The 18,825-nt window shown below is 39.1% G+C and overlaps 1 protein-coding gene across 1 annotated transcript in view; it reads left to right on the top strand.

Moving 5' to 3' along the window:
* Window positions 1-1,002: 1,002 nt before the first annotated feature.
* The window catches only part of LOC307118352 (stereocilin), a gene marked incomplete at both ends in the record, with an annotated part of 31,773 nt that continues 13,950 nt past the window's right edge, over window positions 1,003-18,825 (top strand). Inside the window, 25 exons of the mRNA XM_079803962.1 lie at window positions 1,003-1,066; window positions 1,149-2,286; window positions 5,192-5,687; window positions 6,586-7,467; window positions 7,570-7,632; window positions 8,249-8,374; window positions 8,731-8,897; window positions 8,981-9,167; window positions 9,254-9,369; window positions 9,446-9,578; window positions 9,658-9,840; window positions 11,062-11,232; window positions 11,336-11,485; window positions 11,816-11,874; window positions 12,086-12,209; window positions 12,494-12,576; window positions 12,660-12,795; window positions 13,467-13,663; window positions 13,772-13,862; window positions 13,951-14,110; window positions 14,188-14,357; window positions 14,440-14,595; window positions 14,670-14,812; window positions 14,904-15,052; window positions 15,158-15,255. Of these exons, the coding sequence (XP_079660088.1) occupies window positions 1,003-1,066; window positions 1,149-2,286; window positions 5,192-5,687; window positions 6,586-7,467; window positions 7,570-7,632; window positions 8,249-8,374; window positions 8,731-8,897; window positions 8,981-9,167; window positions 9,254-9,369; window positions 9,446-9,578; window positions 9,658-9,840; window positions 11,062-11,232; window positions 11,336-11,485; window positions 11,816-11,874; window positions 12,086-12,209; window positions 12,494-12,576; window positions 12,660-12,795; window positions 13,467-13,663; window positions 13,772-13,862; window positions 13,951-14,110; window positions 14,188-14,357; window positions 14,440-14,595; window positions 14,670-14,812; window positions 14,904-15,052; window positions 15,158-15,255 (5,442 nt within the window). The remainder of the gene's footprint in view (window positions 1,067-1,148; window positions 2,287-5,191; window positions 5,688-6,585; window positions 7,468-7,569; window positions 7,633-8,248; window positions 8,375-8,730; window positions 8,898-8,980; window positions 9,168-9,253; window positions 9,370-9,445; window positions 9,579-9,657; window positions 9,841-11,061; window positions 11,233-11,335; window positions 11,486-11,815; window positions 11,875-12,085; window positions 12,210-12,493; window positions 12,577-12,659; window positions 12,796-13,466; window positions 13,664-13,771; window positions 13,863-13,950; window positions 14,111-14,187; window positions 14,358-14,439; window positions 14,596-14,669; window positions 14,813-14,903; window positions 15,053-15,157; window positions 15,256-18,825) is intronic.

The raw sequence follows: 18,825 nt of genomic DNA on the forward strand, positions 1-18,825 counted from the left end.
AGCTAAAGGCAGTGTGTCATTATCACTATAAAGAATGAGTGATATACATTTTTGGAATATCACCATCAAACTATTTGCTTTGAACTATTATTCAACTGTTTTTTTATTATGCAGCAAATGTGCATTATCTATTGAATATCTACTGTGCCCCACTTTAGCCTCAGTCGAAGTAATGGCCTACCTTTGTAACTTCTTTAATCTTAATTACTATGAAATTGCCTTGTGATACAAGAGTATACCCTCTTAAAGTTCCTTGGCCTTTCTCTTTTCTCATATTACATCCCTGAGCCTCTGGCCTCTCACTCCAGCACACAGTCAGCTGGCACATGATGGGACGATGTCGCTGAAACATGAAGCTTTAGCTTTTGAGGATCCAATTGAATCTCAAAGACTGGGAGGGGGAGCGGATCAAAAAGTGACAAATGCTGAGAGAGAAAGAGAGAGAGGGGGATATAGAGAGAAAGACTGAGAAATAATTGGCTCACACTCGCAATCCTAGACCCATCCAATCTATTTTCACAGATACGGACCGGATTAAACAGACACAACTGCTTAAATGTAAGTACTAAAAAAATCTAGTGTTTTACAAATGTAGGAAATGTCAGAATTTAATGTTTTATTTTTCAAGACAAAATGCATTTAGGTAAGTATTGCAAAAACCTTTTTTTTAGTCTGCTTTGTAATAGTATGCATGAAGTGAATGACATTTCCAAATTGAATCAAAATATTTAATAGTATTGTTTTTTTAAGACAAAACTGACAAAGAACAAACTGAAAATTATTTGTTTTGCTGTGGATTCTTTTAGACTTGAAGTGGCAAACTTTTCTTTGTGAAAGTTTAGCCAAGTGACAGTGGATAGTCATTAAGATTTCATGTGCACTCCACAGTGTGACACTTTACTCTCTGAATGTCTCTGTCAGCTCCTAAAGGAACATAAATGCAGTCTTACAAGGACAACAAAATGACTTTGTCCATGCTACCTTGAGGCAAAGGAACTTAGGATGGGCAAGTTGGGAATTGTTGTGATTTTGCTTTTACTGGAACAAGTATCAGCCATTGCTGGAGGTAAGACAATTCTGGATGTTGTTGGTTCAATGATTCAATTTGTGTCGCAGTCTAACTTCTATGAATGTTCCTCTCATGTTAGCAAGCAAAAAAGAGGACCAGAAGGAGGCAATTTTGAAAGAGCTTGTTGAGATATGGAGGAAGGGTGGAGGATGGAATCCACACAGAGTACAGCCACCAGTAGAAAGACAAAAGGACCAACAAATTCATTCCATAGTGAGGAGCATTATGGGTGGTCTCAAGTCTCTAGGTGTCCTGCCGAGGAAAAGCACGAGTCTCCCATCTTTAAACAAAGCCTTCGATCGAAACAGACTGTCAGGATTCCTTTATAACATCTCCATGTATCTGCAAGAGATGAGCGCTGAGATGGATGATCGTCAGCAACCTTTTAGTGATGACCAGTTTTGGGAGAATCTGCTCTATTCTCTTATTCAGACTGGAAGGGAAACAACACTTGGAATATGGGATGGGAAAAGTCCCCCGCGGCCCACCTTCAGGCTTCAGGATCTGTTTCTGTCGCTCAGGGGTAGCCCACATTGGGATGGACTTCTTGGGTTAGTACAGAGCATTTTGACCCTCAGTGAACGCCAGCCTCAAAAGCCCATCTTGACTTTTGTTGCTCAGAATTGGAAGACCATCAGCGCTTTGCTTGAAACTGTCCTTCAAGCTATGGTCAGTGGGACGTACGGCCAGGCCATCGCAGGTCTCCAGGGTTTCATCTGTGTCCTGAAAGGACGAAATGATTGTTCCTTCAACCTGAGCTGGCTTGATCAGCTCATCAGCTTTATGGAGACCAGGAACTGGAAACCTGTGGTCAGTCTACACCCTGTGAGTGTGGAAAACAATCAGAGAGATGCCACACTTTCTACAGGACGTTTTAAACCCTTCTTCATGCCACCTGAGGTGCTTCGTGAGGAGCAGCTCTTGTCGAACAAATCGGGCACTGATTCAGAGAGCCTTGCTTCTATGCAGGCACTGCTTCTTCAGGCTTTGTCAAGGTCAAACGCAGGAGAAAGGGCAGTACAGTTCGCAGAGCGTAATCCCGCCCTCCTGCAGGGCTTGGATAACCTCAGACGTGGATTTCTACACAATGTTGGCCGCAGTGTATATGGTAATCTGAGAAGAAAAGTGTCACATATGACCAAGGCACTGCTGGATGATGTAAGCATCATTGTGGGCGAATCGAAGTACAGTCATCATGGAAGATGTTCTGTAGGCAAGTATAGTACTGCTGTATTTTTAGCTTTTAACAGACTCTTAAATAATGCATACAACTTACCATATGCATGACCTAATGAACCTGTATTCATGATCTCCCTATACCCAATGTTCCCTCTGCTGCGCGCAGCCAAAGAATAAAATGCAGCGCAGACGATAGACACAGACGCGAAAAGTGGGGAGAAATCCATTTGATTGTAGTTTAAATGAGAAATAATTGCAGTGCTCTGTTCTACCGCAATAGAGTTAGTATCGCTATCGTGTTAGAACCGGTGGATGTGGTTTACAGGTTTCATAGAAAGACAATGATGTCACGTGTGAGCACGCAGCAGTGAGTCGTTTTTGAGGTCCAAATAGCTCAAAATGAGGCAACGAGAAACGCAAAGACGTGGAATAAAACCTCATCATGTTTTAAAGAAGAGTGGCTTGATTAAGTGGTGGAAATAACAGATGATGGACACAGCACGGTAACAAAACAGACATTTACAGTTAAACCCACCACAAGTGTAGCGTGCAAACTCCAAACACCAAAGAAACACACATCAGTTTAAATAGATGTGTGTGTGGTTTGGGTTTCAGTGATGTTTAGATAACTATAAAAGAGTTCACATTCCCTTGAACATATTCAGCTATTAGATCTATTTAATTACTTCAGTTAGTTTTTTTTAAAAACAAATTGAAGCATTTAAACTGATATAATATAGGTCTACTATCAGTTTAAATACTTCCATTAGTTTTTATATCATATTATAGGCTATTATAATTGTATTATAGTGTAGGCCTAATTGAGAGATCAAAGAATTGATCTCACAAGGGGATTGTTTAGGGATCCTTGCCATTAAAACGTTTGAAACTCCTAATATAGAAAATCTTGGAAATTCATAAGCAATAAACAAACATTTAATATAGGTGGTTCACTCTAAAAAAAAAAAAAGGTTCTAAATGGCACCAAAAATGGTTCTTGGCTCATTATCATAGGGGAACCTTTTTTAGTGCTATATAGCACCAATTTTGGTGCTTCAGTGGTTCTTCAGAGGTGCTATATAGCACCTTAGTCAAAGAACCGGTGAAGAACCGCTGAAGAACCACTGAAGCACCAAAATTGCACTAAAAAAGGTAACAAAAGGTATTACTTTTTTTTTGAGTGTTTAATGCTACCTGTTGCCAATAAATGACTGTACAAAAACACATTAAGAACCATCTCAGTGTAACTGCTTAATTTTTTCATATTATGTTATATTATATTATATTATATTATATTATAAAGAACTGAACTGTCCTGGGTGAGATTTTAATAGTATTTCTTGTTAAAGAAGACTATAACAGCACTGTAAAATGTGCTTAATTTAGTGACTTCTGAATGAACTGTTTTTTTATTTTATTTTTTTATTTAATATATCACTAAGTTACATCAAAGGTTAAATAAAATAGAAATGGCACATTCAAGTTAAAAGTTATAACTGCATGATGAAACAACTTGTTTATGTGCGTTTACATACGCTGTACAGGTAAAGAATGTTTTTGCTCAGATGACCAAAATGTCAACCCAATAGAGAAAAGTTTTGCTCGGCGAGAAAAGAAATTAGAGGGAACATTGACTACACCCCCAAAATTGCTGGGTTAAAAGCAATCATTCCCGGGTTATTTGGCAACCCAGTGCTGGGTAAATACTGGACAGAACACATGCTGGGTTATTTTACCCAGCTTGTAGGGTTTTATACATGAACCCATTTTCTGGGTTTTTTTCAATAGCGATGTTGCGTGGTGTTTCAGTCCTGGTCGCGCATTCATTTGACAGCTGTGAAACTTCCATCCTGCTACGTTTGCTTCGAATTAATGCTGTGTTTGTAGAAGGCTAGCGTTCCAAGCAGAGGTTAGCTGCGGTGTTCATGTAAACAAAATGTAAGACTATACAGACATTTCCCTCTTTGTACAGTCATAATTTGATAGAAATACAATGTAATCCAAACCTTAATTTCACTCAGGAATTTCATCTCAGGAAGTTTTCTCTCAGAACAGAACACAAGATTACCGTTGACAAATGTATCTGGTTTGGCACAGACTACCCAACATTGGGTTACATTGACCCAGCGCTGGGTAGGTATGTGAGGTGGTTCGTCATTTGTAATACAAATTGTGTATTGACAGTAAAAATGACAGAGCAGCTGAGTTACAGAAAAACTACCCAGCACTGGGTAAAATATGACAAATAATCCAATAAAATTACCAAGCAGGCTGAACACAGCATTTGGGTTAAAAGAATAACACAGCATTTTTTTGAGTTCTGTCTGTAAGGCCTATAAGCCTTCAAACCTCAAAACTTTCAAGCAAGACTTTAACAAGCATCATTTTAAGTTATTCAAAAACTGCTTATTTACCTATAGTTGAAAATTATTTAATTTTAATTCAACTTTTCTACATTCAAATTTTTTTAAATATATATTTCCATTGAAATGCCAGAAATTAAATTTGATTTTAAAAGACATTCTCAATTCAATTCTGAATGTCGCACAACACTGACTGAAATCACAATGGCATTGTTAGTCATTAACCAGATCTTTGTTACTCTAAATCCTATAGCCTGTATAATCTCCTCTTTCTTTTATGCTGGTAACCGTACACCCCTGGTATTATGTGCACAGCTATGCTGTTACATCAAGGCCAATTGTATAATACAGTGGCCGGCTCTCCATTTTCCTCAATTAATCAACAGTGTTCTGCGATCATCTGTGATTTGTATCAATAAACTATTCACCCAGAACTTTTCCATTCACTTTTGTTTCTTTGTAAAGGTGACCTCAGGCAGTTAATATTGTGGTAAGTGTCATGAATCAGCAAAACAACTAATTTCTAAGTGTATAAAGAAGATTATTATAAATTAATAGTTTTTTTGTTCTCTTTCTACAGGGGAATTAGACATAACTTGACATGGAACGCTCAAGCGATGGGTTTCAGGTCAGATGGTTTACCCAGCATGCCGTCTTTCATGACCTGCCCCTCTCCAGAAGAGGAAACAAGGACTTTGAAACCTCAGCACTCACCTCGAAGGCCTAGACTTCACCAATCCCAGCCAAAAGTCCATGAGCAGAGTGAATCAAACCCCTCACCCTCAGCAGAGATTCTAGAAGCTGCCTGTAATGCCTCTATCCCTGGTCTCACTGGGGTCTCAAATTTTACTGTTTTCCTCTACTGCAATATTTTTGATGGAGATGATGACTCGCAGGACCCTGAAGTCAACCATTTTGGGGTAGACCTGCATGCGACCTGCTCCGATGCTGCTTGGTACCTCTCGGCAGCGGAGGAAGATTTTCTTTGGGTTCACGTTTGCAGTGAATTCTTCACTCACGAATTTAACAAAACTGTGTGTGCCAACTCTACATTCTGGCTGCAACATGCACATCAGGTATATTGAGCTATACTTATACTTAGTTTATTTTTCCATGAAAATTTTGTCATCGTTTACTCACCCTCATATCGTTCCAAACCCATAAAACTTAGGTTAATCTTCTAAACACAATTTAACCCTCTGGGGTACTTCATTTATATACTCAGGACCTTCGGGTCAAAAATGACCCGGAGGGCGGGATTATGATAAAAAAGATATGAGTAAAATCAATGAAATATAGTTTTGTTCAATATTTTTTATTTTCTTTTTTGGTGTTTTGAGATAATTTTATGATTTATAATTAATATTTATGCAATAGTTATGACCCATTTTTTCCCATTGAATATAATAAAAAATGTATATATGTATATATATATATATATATATATATATATTTATTTTTTTATTTTTTTATTTTTTTTATTAAAGCTGTATTTCATTTTAGAGTGAAGCCTAGGCCTCATGAAAGCAATTTTTTTATATGAGATCGGTGTCATCCAGTGGACACATTGAGCATTTTTTAATCACGCAATAGCACATTTTTACCACTATAGTGGATCTTGCGTTTTATAAAAAAATGTAAAAAATCGTAGCTTCATCGGAATGGTCTGAAACTTGACTTTATTGGTACTTGGTATATGAACACCCAAAAAAATTGGGGACAGGATTTGAAAAGTCTAAGTTGTCGTAAAAAAAAAAAAGTCACACAGGCCATTTGGGTCCAAAATGGGAAATTAATTTCCTATTGGGGGTCATTTTTGACCCGAAGTTCCTGAGTTTGACTATTTTTTTTAAAATAGCCCCACCAATGATGTTCGTTCTAGTGTGCACACAATTTTCTGTGTTGATGCGCTCAATGTATGTGTGTTTATATATGAATAAATGCCTAAATCGCTTTTCTGTGAAATTTCCTCAGGTAGATTCTACAAGGGATTACCATTACCTAAACCAATCAAGTATTGATGACCTCTGTCTTCAGCTTTCCAATGATGTTTCTGGGGGATCTCCTCCAGACGCCTCAGAGGATTGCTTAGCACTGCTAAGCAGCAAAACTCTAACTGCCCAGGATTTTAGAAGGTGTTTTCTGCCCAATAACACAGCCCTTATTGCCTCTTTGTGTGGAAATGAGTCGTCTCAAATACCACAAGATGGGAGCTGGGCGGCAGAGTACTGCTCCAAAGTCCCTAATCATGCTCATGGTGCCCCCAAAGACAACTGTGATTACTCAAACTGGAAGGCAGAACAATTTATGAACTCCACCGCCCTTGAGCTTTGCAGCAGTAAATCTAGTTTGAAGGACTATATTTGCAAAAACACCACACTGTACCTCACATTAGTTCAAAAGCAGCCTTCACTCTTAGACTACTGTTTAAACTCTGAAGAAACACAGGGCCCCAAGTGTGTCCTCCAGAAGCTGTTTGACATGCTGCCAGCGCCGTATGACTTTGACTCATCTCAACTCTGTGTGAACCCCTTGCCCGTTCTACAAGACGCCATTCATAAGCTCACTCTATGTGAAGGAGTAATGGATGAACGCACGGGTTGGTTGGCTACAGTAAGCTATGTGCTTCGAGTGTTGGACTTTGTGGTAGGGCTCTCAGCGGGTTTGGATGAGGGAGAACGTGAGGTTCGTCAAGGCCTGGGTCAGGCCATTCTTCTGTCCAGCCTCCAGGACAATGCTTCCTTCTGGGCCACTCTACGGCCAGATGCATCCTTAAGTGTACTTCACACGGTTGGCGTCTTCCTGAAGAGAGAGCAAAACTCAACCTTAAAAGAAGATCTTTTAAGCTGCTTCAGTGTATGTCATGCATTTGAAAAGTTACTTGCATTGAAAAGTTAATTATTATATTACCATGCGCAGTTTGATGCATTCAATTTCAAAGGCTTTTCTCCCCAGCAGCCTGTCCTGTGGGATCTTATTCAGAGGGAAGGCAACTATTCTGCTTTAAGATTTTTAATGCAGGTATAACTCATTATCTCAGTAAATTATCTGTCAGTCCAACCAAGCTAAATATGATAATCCCCATTTTTAAAATATTAAGATAGCTATAAATATGTTCATGTAAAACCTGTTTTACTATTTGAGAAAGTTAGTAAAATAGTAAGTGTTGACTCCAAAATTGTCATTGTGCTAAGAAATTGTTAAAGTTTAACTTAACTTGATTTTATTATACACTCTAAAAAATGCTGGGTTAAAAATAACCCAAGTTGGGTTGAAAATGGACTAACCCAGCAATTGGGTTGTTTTAACCCAGTGATTGGATTGTTTTAACCCAGCAATAGGGTTGTTTTAAGCAAACATTTAACCCAACCGCTGGGTTAAAACAACTCAAATTCTGGGTTAAAACAACCCAAGTGCTGGGTTAGTCCATTTTCAACCCAACTTGGGTTATTTTTAACCCAGCATTTTTTAGAGTGTAATTATGTTACATTTTTCTGCATTGCTGAGTTAAACCCAATACAGACCAAACAAATAAAATATTGTTCTTATCACTATCCATACTGTAGTTTCTTGAAGCTAGTTAGTAAAAAATGCACTGTTTTGTCAATATCTAATGCCGACATTTATACACTCCAAGGAGTACCTACAGATGCCTGGAGAGAGTATTCGCAGTGTAGTTCTGTCGGCAGAAAAAGATGCTGTGAAAAGATTCCTTTCCCATGTTCATCAGAGTTGGGATCAACTTCAAGTGGAAACTATACAGGTGAACAAAAACATTTTACATGATTGAGGTAATTTCAGATGTTATTCCAAAAGCGTGAGACCAGATAATACTGATAAGCTGATACATTTTCATGTTATGGCTGAAATAAAAGTCATATAAGATTCAGTTCAAATTTAAATGATTCTGGCTCATAGGCTTACTAATCATTAGTTTGTTTTTTTTTTGCCTGAAAACAAAAAACACACAAATTCAATCATTTTAAATGCTAATAGTATTTTTTTGCATTGCAACATAAGGAACAGTATGACTTAACCAATAGTATAAATTAACCAATATAATACAAATTTTATCATGCATCCCAATTTAGGAGTATATGTAACTGGTGTCATTCACAGGTCTCTCCAAAAGAACAAGAGGCCATGGAAACCATGACAGCTGCTTTCATTCACAAGTTTCCACGTGTCACACCAGAGCTTTTCATCGACCTCTCCCAATTTATACCATACATGTCTGTTTCTGACATTATGACCTTCCCTGCCTCTCTCATGGTCAATGAAAGTGTGTAAGTCGATCATATCGAAATTATATCCTCACAATTCAGTTCTCCATATGATCATGATTTCAACTCTTGTTCAATCACTCCAGACTGTTGGCTATTAGTGATCACAGCTCTGAGATGAAGTCTCCACAAAAACAAGCCTTCGTAAAACGCCTGTTGCAGTCCAGCGAAGCTGGAGATGTCCCTTCATGGCCTCCATACTTCCTCCGCTCCATTCTACCCTTAATTCCACATCTCCCAGTCAGTCACTTTCAGCAGCTCTCATCTCAACAAGTAAGTAATGTCTCCTTTGCAGGGGATCCTGCTTTCTAACCTACTTTTCACATGCCGAAAGTAACATCTGAATGTTTGTCCTACAGCTCACCCCCTTGATGGAGATGCTGGGAAACAGCAGTCTGGATGCCACAAGGGGGCGCCATGTACTTCGTACTGTGTTCAGCAGGGGGGAGAACCTGACAAGTGACAACATAATGAGGTACAAATTCAGTTCAATATCATTTGACATTTATATATAACAAGTACAAGACAAAACACCATGTTTCTCACAACAGGTTAGGAGTTCTTATGTGTTACCTGGACTCTGAGGACTTGCAGCAGCTATTGTCTTCATCAAATCTCTCGCCCGTCCTGTGGCAGCAGCTGGCTCGATGTGTATCAGAGGGACACATCAGTGGAAGTGGCAGAGTGAGTCTTTTTTTTTTGATGTCGTGCATTGAATAATAATGTTTCAAGCGTTATTCATGTAGATTTATTTTATCCGCAGCTGTCACATTGGCTTGGAACAGTCCTTAAATCTTTAAATGCCAGCATCTTATCAGCTTCGGCAATGGCCTCATTACATGGTATGCTACCACAAATGGGTGCTACATTTTTGGACCCGTTGTCCTCAAATGAGTTGTTGGATCTGGTAACTCTGCCAGGCATGCCAACTTTCCCACCTGCACAGGTAAGCATATTAGAATGCAGGGTTGTGCACCATTCAGAACTGAATTGAGAAATCCTTTTAAATTCCAATTCAATTTGAACAGGAGGCTGAATTGTAAAATTATACTAATTTTTAACTTGTCTGGCTATCACCAGACCAAGCTCAATTTAAGATTGAGCATTGATCTGGGGAGTCTGCTCTGTATTTTCTACTGCACAAGAGGCATGATCAACGAGCATAATTCAAATGACTCTGTACGCAATTGGACAGTCCTTCAACCAGTCAGACCACAAGAGGCGTGATCAACCGGCAACGACCCATCCCTTCTCTATCCGTCATTGTATTAAACCCGCCAATAGCGTGCCAGGTGGATAAGCCACTCTGTGAATGGTTCTCGCAAAAAGTGTAACAGAAGCAGTAGAAATTAATGTACAGGTTTCCAGACTGAGTTGCAGGGTGAAATCAAATCGCCGGCAGATCAGGCTGGGTTTACCAAGTCTAATTTTTAACTTGACAATCAAAATTTTTCAAAAGACATATAATGTTGCCTTAGCAAAGCCTGAAATGTTGAAGTTTATAGGCCTTACTGATGATAGACATATATATATATATATAGATAGAATAACAAATAGATGATGGATTTATATTTATGCATTTGGCAGACGCTTTTATCCAAAGCGACTTATTACAGGGACAATCCCCCTGGAGCAACATGGAGTAAAGTGCCTTGCTCAAGGACACACTAGTTGCAACCGCTGGGATCGAACCAGCAACCTTCTGCGTATCAGTTCCATGGTTTAACCCACTGGACCACCAATGGATGGATAGATTGGATGGATGGATAGATTCAATTTCAAATTCCAACTCATGAATGGACTCTTTTCACATTTTCAGAAGCGGAAGTTGTCATAGTCGAGGTTTTGCTAGATAGTCGAGTTTTGACTTTGCTAGATGTTACTGTGCAAACATATCATCACATTCCGTGAAAAGGATCCATTGGGCAGAAGCCAGTTTCCTCAATTCTGAATTTTGCACAACCCTGAGTGAATTATATTGTATATAGTCACTGGAAGTGCATTACGTCATTTCACCTATATATTAGAACCATTTTCCATTTCTTTTAATGCAGGCATTCCAGATACTGAACAAAATAGCAGAAGAAACAAATGTAAGCTGTATACCAGTCTCATTATGTTACTTACTTTAAGTGAGTCTTGTGTTCACAGTCTCAATCCTGTTTAGTTCAGTGCCAACACACTCTGCAGATTGAAGCCATTGTTCCTGGGTCTGGGGCCTTCTTTCTTGAGAAAACTGGTTGTACCCGAGTCTCCACCTGATTGTCAGGGTTGGAGTTTACTGCTGTCTGACCTGAAACCTGCTCATCGAGCGATGGTCCATTTTGCACTCCAACAGGTTTGAACTTCTTGTGCTTATACGCTAGACAAAACAATCTATATTTGTGCTTGTGCATTAGATTTGGTCTGTTGGTGCATGATAACCTTCTGTTTGTTTGAAGGCTCTGGAACGCATGTCTGCACATATAACACAGCAACTGCAGTGTCTTCTTCCATTCGTCTCTTTGAAGAAATTAATGTCAGATCTAAACGGAGAGACAGTTCTTCAACACATATCTCTGTATAAGCATATGCCCTGGTCTCATCAACAGGTACAACCCTAATTTCATACCTTTGGTTTTGTACCACACTGAACATTACATTCAGTGCCCTTTACTGCGCTTGCCAGACAAAGCTGATCTCAAATTCTTTGGTGGATTATTTGTCATGCTTCAAAGGAGCCTTTCAGTAAATTAATAATCTGAGCCCCTCAACTGCCATCAATCAAATTGATCTTAATGTGGTACAATAGCCTCCACCGGGGGAATATAAATTAATAATCACCTACATTAAAGAGACTTTGTCTCAGCCAAAAGTGTATCAGATACAACCTTAAGGGCGATCCAGTTTCTCAGACTCACTTGTTGTATTTGACACAACAGGCTCAAATGCTGTTCAAAATGATTCAGCGGACCGTAAACATCACAAGAGAGTCACTACTGTAAGTGATATCAAGCATTACTAAACTTTAAGACGGTTGACTGGTCAACTAGCCTTACCGGCTATATTTTACTTGGGAAATTCATGCTGGTCTTTTTTGCATCATAGTCTGTAATAAACATCTCTAGCACAAATATTATGCATTGTCTTTGTATTTGCATTGTTTTGAAATTTAATAACATTGCTACACATTTTTTTATTTCCCACGGAAGAGATTTAGGTCGTATTGCAGGTGGCATGAGCTGTGAATGGCTGAAGCTATGGGTAAACGAGTCAGGCTTCTCAGAATTGTTGCAGTTCCTCACTAAATTGCCAGGAGGGCTTAGACCTGGTTTGGTAAGAATATGAGAAACAATCGTTTTAATATACACATTACCATTAAAAGCCTTTGCTGTCCTAATGTAAATAGGTTGTAGAGGTTATAATATTTTGATTAAGTAATATAACAGTATAATCAAATGATTTAACATTGCTCGCGGTACTTTAAGTAATGTGCCTCACTAATGTTTTTCATTATGAATGTATATGACTCAACTGACTAGGAAAAGGAACATTAGTGTGTCTGTATTAGACATGCAAAGGGAGGGAAAATGAACAAAATTGATGTTATGTTTCAACAGAGGAAATGCATTGTGGTGGAGCTACGGAAAAGGCCTGATATTGATCTAAATTACTTTGACCCCTCATTTGCTGCAACATTACCGTAAGATCAGCAGTTGACTTCCCAGAATGTCATTTGTTCGTTCTTGTACTTGCAGGTTCTTATTGGTGTATTTTGTCTCACAGGTTGACCATGATGGAGCACCTGTCTAACTCCTCATTCATAAGTGTACTAGACCATGTTCAACAACACTTTATTGACTTTCTGCAGCTACCACGACACAAGCAAACAGCCTTGGCAGAGAAAGCCATCAATGTACTTGTAAGAGTGAAATCGTTGCATTCAAAATGTCATGATTGAATCCAATGCAGCGGAAGATTTCTTAAAAGTTTCACAGTGAGCCAGATGAATCTGATCTTGCCCAGTAACTTTTTTTTTTTTTTCAAATTATTTAGAAAAATATACTTGAAATCCAATTTTATTCAGAAACTAATTTCCCCCCAAAAATCTGGATTATATGGATGTGGTTTGGGTGGGTTTTTAGACTACCATTCAAAAGTATGGAGATGATAAGTTTTTTGTAATTTTTTTTAAACAAGTCTCTTATGTATGGAAGTTTGTTTAAACCACTGAATAAAAAATAAAAAAGGTAATTGCAACTTTTTATCTTACAATTCTGACTTTTTTCCTCGCAATTGCAAGTTTACATACAGAATTGTATTATATACACTCGCAATTCTGAGAAAAAAGTAAGAATTCATCAAAATTGGACTTCATTACTCACAATTGCAGGTTTATATCTGAGAAAAGAAGTCGCAAACTCGCAATGATTGAATTATAAAGTCAGAATTGCGAGTTTATATCTCTAAGTACTTACCCCAAACAATTGAACATCAGTGTAAGAAAAATATGTCAAATAATAAAATTGTGCAGACATAGATAATACACATATCAAAATTCCTTCTTTTCCATCCTTTTATCTCCACTGATAGGGCATCTCTGAAGATGGCCTCACTGGGGCCTTCATGGACTTGCTCGGCCCTCTTATGCCATTCCTGGACAGGGATGTGTTGGCTCATATGGACAGAGAGGCTCTGAAACTACGACTGGAGGAGCTAAAACAATATTGCTTGCCCTCTGACACCTTCAGACAAATATCAGCTTTACTTACAGAGAGGAGCATGCTGGGGTGAGAAAGTTGTTCCACTTTTTATTTTGTTCTGAAATGTTCCTTGTTCTGCAAGTAAAATACAAAGCTGTATTGAGGATTTGACAAAGTCCCTGTTGTTTGCAACAGAGAACCAAAAACATGGACAGTTGGGGATGTTGAGCATGTGGGAAGACTTCTGTTCACCCTTTCACCTCAACAGATAAGATCCCTACCACTGGTAAGGGAAACACAAGTCTATCCAATCGACTAAAGCTCAGTATGATGCAGGATTTCATCACATTGGGTCTCTACATTTTTCCTTCAAGGTTGATTTAGGTAGAGACACAGTTGAACAGGTTCTGATGAGCCAGTGGCTTTGGAAAAACAGTGAAGTGGGTAAGGCTTGTTTGGACCTGAAAGGACTACGAGAAAAGATGGACAGTCTCATCCAAAGGATCGTTAAAGGCCGATGGTGGATGAGAAGGGGTGAGTTTTGTACAGAATCCATCAGATGTTATTTATGACCTCTTCAGAAAGGTAAATCATATATTGCTGATTACTAGGACCCATCCCAAGCTGCGCAGACATTAAAGGGACATTTCCCTCAGCCTGGAGGTCCTATCAGCTGAATCGAATGAAGAGGAGGGAGCTGAAGACATGTGTTGAGTTCATTGGTCAGGATGACACACTTGACGCAGACCAACGTGAAGCACTTTGGATGGAACTCAGACCAGTTAAGCCGCTTGTGCTTGTCCAAATGCTGTTGTTGAATGATTATTAAATGTTTTTCCCTCACACAACAATCTTTATCTCAGGTGTATAAACCAGTGAGGCAGCTTAAACCAGAGCAGGTGTTAGAACTAGGTTGCATAGTGACCGAAATGGGGGAAAGAGAGCTACAGGCTGTCAACTTGTCCAATCTGGCTGTGGTGGCCCATCTTGGGGACCTTAATGGGTGGAATGCAAAGAAAGTATGTTTTTCAGTTCGGATTAGCCTGATATCGTAATCAGGGAAGATACTTCAATTTAAAAAAAATTTTTACAGATGAGAGCAGTTGTCCTTGGCATAATGAAGCGACTTAAACGGAAGCCTGAAGAACTTGATGTAGTGGAGCTTGTTTCCCTTGGACATCTGCTTTGTGGCTTCAGTTCCTCTGAAATTTTCCATCTAGATCCTTTCAACCTAAGGTCAGTGGACAAATCTATGTGCACAATCCAAAATGTAATATGATTCACCTTAACATCTTTGAAAGCATTGTGTTGTATTTGTGTCCATTAGTGTGGCTGCTTTGTTTCTGGGGGAGATGGTACTGCCGTGTTCTGAGCAGCAGACCGAGGCGCTGACGTCACGCCTATCCAATCCTCTGGGCTTTGGTCCAGTCAGCAGCTGGGGCTCTGAGGTCTTTACTGAGATTGGGACTTTGGCAGGTACTGACTGTGGATTCGATTACAATCAGTTCAATGGACAATATACACATGCCAAAGTGGGCAGGCTCATAAAAAGAATAAGACAAACTGATTCTCTGTCCTCAGCTGGTCTGGAAGATATGGTATTGTCTGCACTTATAAAAGAGCAAGTGGAAGGACTGACGCCAACAGCAATAACCTTGATACCTCCAAGAAAATTGGCTGTGAGTGACAGATATTTATGCATTCCTTTATTTTCTTTCATTTGGCATCCTTCTATGCATTGTAACACTTATATTGTTAATTAATTGTAACAACCTTAGTGTGAGGACTATTTTATGTATATTTCCTCTAATATTTGTCTTTCTCGTTTCTGTCTATTGTCAATAGTTTACCATTGTTTGAAGCATAGATCATATAGACGTCACTTTCAAACCAAGCATCTTTTTCTTGGTCAACGTGCCAAATACACACAACAAACTTGAACCCTTTGCGAAATCCTAATGCGCAATTCTCAATCGCATGGATTCCTATTAAAATAATTGCATTTCACCAGCAAAATTCACAGAAAAACTGTAAATATTAAACATGACAGTTTGTACTTTAAAACGGTTCAATTCTACACATCTACAGTGCTCCTGCTACATATACATTCAGATAAAAGTCTAGGCCATGGTTTCACATTTAAGCTGCGTTTCCACTGCAGGAACTTTCACCAGGAACTAGGGACTTTGGCAGGGTACTCGGTCGGTTTCGTCCGTAGGGACCGGGGTCTAAAAATGTCCTCCTCAGAAAGTCCCTGCTCGCGAGGTAGTACTTTTTCAAAGTTCAGGAACTTTTGGGCGCTGAAAATGTTCACACAGTATTTTATTTCAACCACCATTTTTAAATTTCTGTTGCGGTGCGTGCAGTAAGAGTTGTTTGCTATTCGAATCAACAATAGTTTTTTAAAAAATACGACCAATGGACCGACAACAAGGTTCAGGCTTTCTTAACCTTACATGCGAAGGACGAAATCCAGCGGGAACGAAAGTTGCGCGCAGTCCTACGTCACCAGACTAATTTGCCTAATCTTTACTGTACTTTAGACCAGTGTTTCCCAACCTTTTTTCAGTCATGGCACCCTTTGAAAATGTTCTCCATTTTGTGGCACCCCCTCGCATACGTTATGCTAGGGGTGTAACGGTACAGATTGCTCACAGTTCGGTTTGTATCACGGTTTTAGGTTCAAAAATAGGTACTAATAAAATAAACAATGCTTTTCAGGTTTTTCAGGTACGTCTTACATTAGTTTTCAGGTACAGAAATGTATCAACTGTAAAATAACACTGCATATTTGAGTGTAAAAATTAAAGATTAATCCTATTAAAATTACAAAAGCTATTCAATCAAGAGCAGTGAGTGATGTCCTTGTCTTTTGTTTTTTGACATTAAACAGACAGCAGTAAAGGCTACTGCCCCTTTAAGACCTAATGCTTGGACATGCATCGTCTTTCTCGACTGTATAAAGTTCACTTAAGGCATATACAGACTATGTCTGCTTGAATACTCATCAAGATGGACATGTTGACATACTTTTTGTATGAATTTGTCCGTTCAAGAGCAAGACTTGAAAGAGAACTCAATATTTGCGTGCAAGTTCTCATTTGCGTCTTCTGGCACTACACCCGGGTGATGATGGCGAAAATGACTGGTTATATTCGAACATCCGGCAGCACTCGCATGCATTGAACAAAGTTTACAAAGAGAGAATTATTTGAAAAATGTGAAGAAAAAAAATTTATATTTGAAGGACTTTTACACGCCACCCCTTCTCTCGTCTGGGGTGCCGTGGCAAACATTGCTTTAGACAGCAAAAGGTCTGGGGGAAAAGTTCCTGGTACAAATTGTTCCGGGTAGTTTTGGTGGAAATGTGGCTTAAGATGCCATGTCTAGATGAAAATAGCCTCACTTTTAAAAACAGGTCTGGAAACTCATGCCTTCAGTTGTTTGTGAATACATTTAAATCATATGTAAATACCCCTATAGGGCCCAGTTTACACCTGGTATTAAGATGCGTTTTGGCCGATCGGATTACAAGTAGACGAGGGTGACATTCCCATCTACACTAGTTGTTTTAATCTATCTCTTCTGTCCACTTTCAACCACTTCTTTCATGATTTCTTTGAGGGGAGGGTCTATGGTCTACATCTGTGGGCTTTTTCAGATCTTTCGATCTAATGGACAAAGTAAACTCACAATTTACATATGAACGTGACTGTTGACAACAGAAAACACACGGAGAGCAGCAGCTTTCTTTTCTGCTCTGATAGCCTGTGATAAAGACCTGGTGTGATTCACCAGGAGAATCACACCAGGCTGAAAAAACGGAGTCCAAAAAGGTGTTTATTAAAGCCGTTGTGCGAAATGTGCATATAAATACGGTTAAGAGAAATAAAAACAAGTTATAAATAAAAACTAGAACTGCTGTGTATTAATACAGTTCAAACTCTCCTCTGCGTTTGAGGACAGAGTTTTAATATGCTCAAGCAGAACTTCAATAACCTGGTTAAAATCTCAAAACCATGATCTGTCCTCTAGTAACTGTTGCCATACACAGACACATTTTCCTGCTTGCTATATGGAACATACCATTTTTGTAAAATTAACTCTTGTTTTACCATGATTAATAAATAATACACAAGATTATTAAGAACAGGAGTTAAAACAAATCGATAAATACAATAAATAGGACGGATAAAACCAACACATACATTTGCACAAACATTTCCATAAATAGCTAAAATGAGCGCTCCCATTGACGCTTTCTTTAAGACCTCGCACACTTAACTAAAACAAGACATTTAAAACAGCAAGCCCCACGTGAATTTTATAAAATGTATAGAACAGAACAGTAAAGACAGTGAAAACAGAGACAAACTCTGGGTCTCTCCATCACATAGCCACAAGATCGCGCTGTGAGTGCGTGTTAGAAAACAGGAATGGTGAGAGAACATTGTGCTTGGTACATTTTTGGTCTTCAAACCAAACTTGGGTCTTTAGCCGACAAAGTTTAAATCCCCTTCTGGCTAGTGTGTGTCCCATGTTTACGCATTGCATCAGTAGGTGGAGAGTATAGGCCAGGGATGGGCAATTCCAGTCCTCGAGGGCCACTGTCCTGCAAAGTTTAGCTCCAACCCTGATAAAACTCACCTGCCTGTAGCCTTCTAGTAATCCTGAAGACATTGATTAGCTGGTTCAGGTGTGTTTGATTAGGGTTGGAGCTAAACTCTGCAGGACAGTGGCCCTCGAGGACTGGAATTGCCCACCCCTGGTATAGGCAGTCGAACACATTCGACCACATGAGCGTCGACACTACAAAAGCAATCCGATCGAATACGTTTTCGACTTCCTCTGGAAGTGGTCGAAAGTGGACAAGCTCAAACCAGTTTACACCAGTATTTAGTGTTGTCCACTTGTGGCCGGATTGACGAGAACGCATCTTAAAGGGTTAGTTCACCCAAAAATGAAAATTCTGTCATTAATTACTCACCCTCATGTCGTTCGACACCCGTAAGACCTCCGTTCGTCTTCGGAACACAAATGAATATATTTTTGTTGAAAGCTGATGGCTGAGAAAGGCTTCAAATAGGCCTCCATTGGCATTCAGTACATTTACACTCCCAAGACCCATAAAAGGCACTAAAAACGTTGTTACAAAGTCCATCTCACCACAGTGGCTCTACAATAATTTTACGAAGCGATGACAATAGTTTTTGTGCGCAAAAAAAAAAAAAAATCAAAATAACGACTGT

This window comes from Gobio gobio, assembly GCF_949357685.1.
Source record: "Gobio gobio genome assembly, chromosome: 2".
Lineage (NCBI taxonomy): Eukaryota > Metazoa > Chordata > Actinopteri > Cypriniformes > Gobionidae > Gobio > Gobio gobio.